General features: G+C 41.1%; 1 protein-coding gene across 1 annotated transcript; it reads left to right on the top strand.

Moving 5' to 3' along the window:
* Positions 1 to 3,334: 3,334 nt before the first annotated feature.
* On the top strand, positions 3,335 to 4,051 carry LOC143850461 (uncharacterized). Its single transcript, XM_077359710.1, has one exon. The coding sequence runs from the start codon at positions 3,335 to 3,337 to the stop codon at positions 4,049 to 4,051; it is 717 nt and encodes a 238-aa protein (XP_077215825.1).
* Positions 4,052 to 5,502: the final 1,451 nt, after the last annotated feature.

The following is a 5,502-nucleotide window of genomic DNA, read 5'->3' as shown; positions in this document are numbered from 1 at the left end:
TCCTATCTGTCTCCGTAGATGTGTATTATGCCCATCTTGGCGATAGTTCCTATCTGTCTCCATCGATGTGTATTTTGCCCATCTGCCATAAGCTCAGCTCAATAAATCAGTCCAACTCTACCAAGGCGAAGTCCAAGGTACCTTCTGTCGGTGAAAATTTGTCCACTGCCTCGCCATAATCATCCACTGCGATCTCTGTCTCAAGCTCATCCTAATTAATGGACCTTCCTGCTCATCATGAATATCCAAAGAACCATTGAATCAATAGGCTCTTCTACCAGTGCCTCAAATGAATCCCCGTTTGTAGTAGATGCCTCAACCTCTCTTCGAACCATAACATAAACTGGATCCTCTATATGCCTATCAATGCATCCTTACGTGGCCTCTCCTCACCATCAGTCTCTACATATGTGATATCAACCTCAAATGTAGGAATAGAAGATGCTTGATCCAGACTTGTTGCTTCTGTAACTGACACAAGGTCTTGGCTGATGTGGTTCAGATAGGAAAGGAACAAGAAAGCAACTCAGGGAAGGATAGTTGAGAAGTTATCGGTGAAAATTCAAGATCAACCGATGACGTCTGGATCAACGCAAGTTTCCAACAGATCTCAACCAGATTAGATTAAGGATTCACAAACTATTTGAAGTTCAAATAGCAAGGTTGATTGCGGGTTTCAAAAGATTCAATTCTTCTTGACACTGATCCTGGTAGGCTAATAATTGAGAGGCACACGAAAATCAAACTAACAGAAAGGAGATAAGCTGTAGACGAGTTTCATCAGATTTTGAACAACACTCAATGAGGAAGTTGATGGAAGTTACAGTAACTGGTTAAAGAAAACAGATCATCTATCTTCAGTCTCTGGATCTATGAATTAAGGTACTTCGGTGGCTGAGATCTTAGGCTTTAACCAGTTTACAGAGAGGAACTGTTGAAGCGAAATGATCAATAGGTTTTGCTGTAATTCTAGAAGCTAACCAGTTTCCCAGTGGGGAACTTATTGAGTGGAGTCACTCTTGAATGCAACAATGGCGGAAAACTTATATTGACTGCAGATCTAGCTAGATCTAAGATCTAGTTGGATCTATAATCTACGACGTATCCACACCGGAATTTCTAGCTTAGCATTTCTGAGAATAACCTATTCGATATTTGTTAGTTGATTTCCTAAGCTTCACTAGGAGAATTCAAAGAAAGATCAACTAACTACTTCGACCTACTAGTAATATAGAAGTGAAGCTAGAACAAAGATAGATAAGGTAAGGAGAAATAGCTGCTTCTGCTATTGGATTCAAAGTAGAACAAGAGTGGGAAAGTAGACCCTTATGGGGAGAGGGTTGGACTAGTAGCCAAATAAGTGTTCAAACTTGTCCTCTTCTTTTTTGTGTTCTCTAGGACACTTGGCATAATGAGAGAGATTATATCCTCCTTGGTTCCCACTTGTAAGTGGTCCCAAGGACACTTATCACCCAATCACACGGGTGGTTAGTTACACAAGTGGTCCCCAAGTGGGCATGTGTCATGCTTGAAGATCATGGGCCTTCCTTTGTGGTCCTCTTCTTTGTACAATTCACTTCTTTCCTATTCCATATTACAATAAAATGTCACTACAATTTCCCCTCCATTATTCTCTCTAATTACCTTAGTAGCGCCTAATTGCTACAATATTATTAACAAAATTACAAGAATGCCCCCGCTATAACAAAAAGTACTATCACTACCTATGCTACCAATACCCAATCACTTTGATCGGGGACATAGTCCACATCAGTTATACAAGGAAATCGATAAAGGGAAACTATATCTTTGCTAAGAACAATTCAAACCAGTGTTTTAAAATGCACATGAGGGTCAAAACATTGCCAAAGTAGATCTTAGTCAAGCAGTCGAGTACCCGGTTGGCACCGATTGACCTAGTCATAACTCAAGAGAGTGAAAGAAGTTTTAATTGAATTTGTAGGGCAAAAGATTCTATCAGCCTGTACATAACTAAAGAGTACAGAGTTGGAGAAATTATATCTGCACCCATCCCCATGAAGAGGTAAAATATTAACTCAGCTGGACTTTCGCATTCTTTAAATTCTCATTCCATTAGAATATTATCTCATGTGGAAATTTTCATTGCTCAGAAATGTAGTTGATATAAATGAACATTATGAAGCTTCTACTCCAATCGAACCTGCTTTCAGTCTCAAAAATAATTCCATTCGTGCAGTGTCAACAACACCTATTCCAGCTGAAGCTTCCAGCAAACGAATACGACATAGCGAAGGACATACCAACAATAGGTACTATCCGTGTATGAAATTGTGATTCCATTGATGAATTTATCATTCCATTATTGTTACTCTAATGTTGATCGGGTTGGCAGATATTCAGTACACTTGGATGAAGATTATGAGGATCCAATTTTTAATGAGACAGAGGAAGATACAACTGGACATAAGACCACTTCCATGTAATAAATTATAGAAATTATATTTAGTTGGGAGGTTATATTTTTGTGTCATTGAATTTCATTCTAACCTAGTCCTTACCATACAGGCACGATGCACGGTTTAGTAGGGATTTTCATAGTGATATGCATGTTAATGATGCCATTTGCGAGGATGGTAATGAGGACTTTGATGAGGACAATGAGGACTTTGATGAGGACGATGACAGCCAAGGTGTAGAGCAGGATGGTGTAGATGATCAGGATAGTGTACATAACATTATCGGAGACCAGGATGGTGTACATAACATTATTGGAGACCAGGATGGTGTACATAACATTATCGGCGACCCGTTCGGTAATACGTATACAAGGGAGCCGATGGAAGTAGATGAAATGGTTGTGGATGAATTAAATGTGGGGAGAATAGGACTTGAAGAGTTGAAGGTGGGGGGAATCTTCTCGAATTTTAAAGTATTTAAGAACAAAGTTAGAGACTATGCAATTGATAGGCGTTTTGTATTCGTCCCAGTAGACTAAAAACCTACAAAGTATGCTGTTAGATGCAAGAATGGAAGTTGTCCTTTCAGAATCACTGGGCCAAATTACCTGGATTCTGTTAGGGTGAACAGGTTTGTGCCAGAGCATACATGCTCAAGTACGATGAGTGGTAATGATCATCCCCTTGCCACAGCATCTTGGGCAGCTGAAACCTGCCTAGGGTTATTTCCCCGTCCAGGAGACGTGACACCTAGTTTGATAAGAGCATACATCAAGGATAAGTGGAGTATAACCTTAAGCTATACGAAGGCTTTCAATGCGAAGGTCATTATACACGAAATTATGTGTGAAAATGCGGAGGCTTCTTACCGCATCCTTCCTGCATATGCTTAGGAGATGGAGAGATGTAATCCTGGCACCATTATGCGTGTATATCGAACCCGGCAGCTATGGCCTAGTGGAGATGACACATTTGGTCATTTATTTTGGTCATTCGGCCCCAGCATCCGTGCGTTCAGTCGAACAGTTAGACCCCTGATACTAATTGATGGGACACATTTGCGAGGAAAATATAAAGAAATCTTATTGGCTGCGACAACTCTAGATGGTGATGGTGGATTATTTCCGTTAGCTTTTGCTGTGGTTGAGAACGAGAACTTTGACAGTTGGCTATGGTTTCTTCTTTTACTCCGCCAGAGGGTGATGCCAGTAGACAAAAACAACAATGAATTTATGATTTCCTCCGATCGGATGAAGGGTCTGGTTAGAGCTGTTGCTGAAGCATTACCGGGATCATACCATAGCTACTGTATTCGTCACCTCAATGCCAATCTGTTGAAGACCTTTAAGAGTCAAAAACTTTGTAAACTATTTTCGAGAGCGGCATATGCCTTAAGGGAGAGTGACCATAAGGAGGCGATGGAACTCATAAAAGCAAAGAATGAAAAAGCAGAGAAATGGATATCTGAGATTCCTAAAGAAAATTGGGCTAATGTACATTTTAAAGGGGCCAGGTGGAATGTGCTCACCACTAATGCAGCAGAGTGCTTCAACAACGTATTGAAGGGCGCAAGGGAGTTGCCGATTGCTGCTCTAGTCGATCACACTAGATGAAAGTACAAGACTTCTTCCAATTTTGCCGGAAAGCTGGGGCTACATGGAAAACGCATTTAACTCATAGAGCAGAAAAGTGGTTGGACAGATCATGTTCGTTTGGCAGTAAGTTGCTACCCCACACGTGTAGTTGGAATGAATATGAAGTGCTCTCATCCGCTCATACGTATAGTGTGGATTTAGAGAAGAAAACATGTACGTGTGGTCTTTTCCAAACGATGGGATTGCCGTGTGGGCATGCCATAGCAGCTATGGGATTAAATAAGCATGACTGATATAAGTACTGCCAGGATTGGTTTTGGGCTTCAACATATCGGAGTATGTATGAGGAGGTGATTCATCCAACTTTAGATCGAACACAATGGCCCGAGCCATCCTATGATTTACTAGTACTATTGCCACCGCGAGTAAGACGACAGCCCGGACGACCCAAAAAAGTACGAATAGAGAGAGGGCTGCAATTTGGACAACATCACAACTGCAAATCATGTGGGGAACCTGGACATTACAAAAGAACGTGTAAAAATCCTCCCCTCGTAAATCGTCAGTTAAATATGACTCTCATCGGTCCATCCGCACCTACACAGAATAGGTATGTTTCATTATTACGCACTCGATATGATTTTCATATTAAACCCATCATTTTATTGATTGTACCAACTTTCTCTTGTAGGTTCGGAGTGTCCTTCGCACCTCCTTTCTTTATTTAGGGATGGAGTTGTTAGTTTTTCTGTACAAAGTGGCAATGGTTTTGGAAACCTTGTTACTACACAAGATACTTACTCAGAGGAAAATTGTAAAAATTAAACGTTGTTGTACCTACTAGTTGCCCGGAACTGTACATTTTTTGGAACCACAATTTTGGAAGAACTGGCTCAACAATTTTGTTTGGAACCACAATTTTAATTGCTATTGGATACACCCTGTTCATATTGGAACAACTGTTTGAACACTTTTGTTTCGTTATTACCATGTTTATGTTGACCTCTCTCTATCTCTCTATCTCTCTATCCTCTCTCTCTCTCTCTCTTTCTCTCTCTGTGTATAGAGTTGGTCTCCAATCTGGGTTTATTTGGGAGTCCGAAAGAACCTTCGGAAGTCTTATCCGAAAGTCCAACAATTAATTCGGACTCCCGAATTAATGCGAGTAGAATTGGCATCCAATCTGGGCATCATCGGGAATCCGAAAGGCGATTCAGACTCCCGCTTCGAAAATCCAAAGGTTCATTCGGACTCCCCATTAAAGTAAGTTTTAGTTCGTAATGGGGATCATCGGGAGTCCGAAGGAATATTCGGACGCCCGACTTGGGAATCCGAAGCTTCCTTCGGACTCCCGATGGACCACCATTAGTTATGGGTTCCTACAAGCCATCCATCGGGAGTCCGAAGGTTCAATCGGACTCCCGAAGGATGTCAAGTAGTTTTTGGTTCCAAGTTGCCATCTTTCGGGA

The sequence above is a fragment of the Tasmannia lanceolata genome, unplaced genomic scaffold, assembly GCF_043159265.1.
Source record: "Tasmannia lanceolata isolate RefF3 unplaced genomic scaffold, GAP_Taslan_0.1 ptg000018l, whole genome shotgun sequence".
Classification (NCBI taxonomy): Eukaryota; Viridiplantae; Streptophyta; class Magnoliopsida; order Canellales; family Winteraceae; genus Tasmannia; species Tasmannia lanceolata.
Note: the sequence above shows the minus strand (reverse complement) of the source record. Positions and strands in the feature narration are given on the sequence as shown.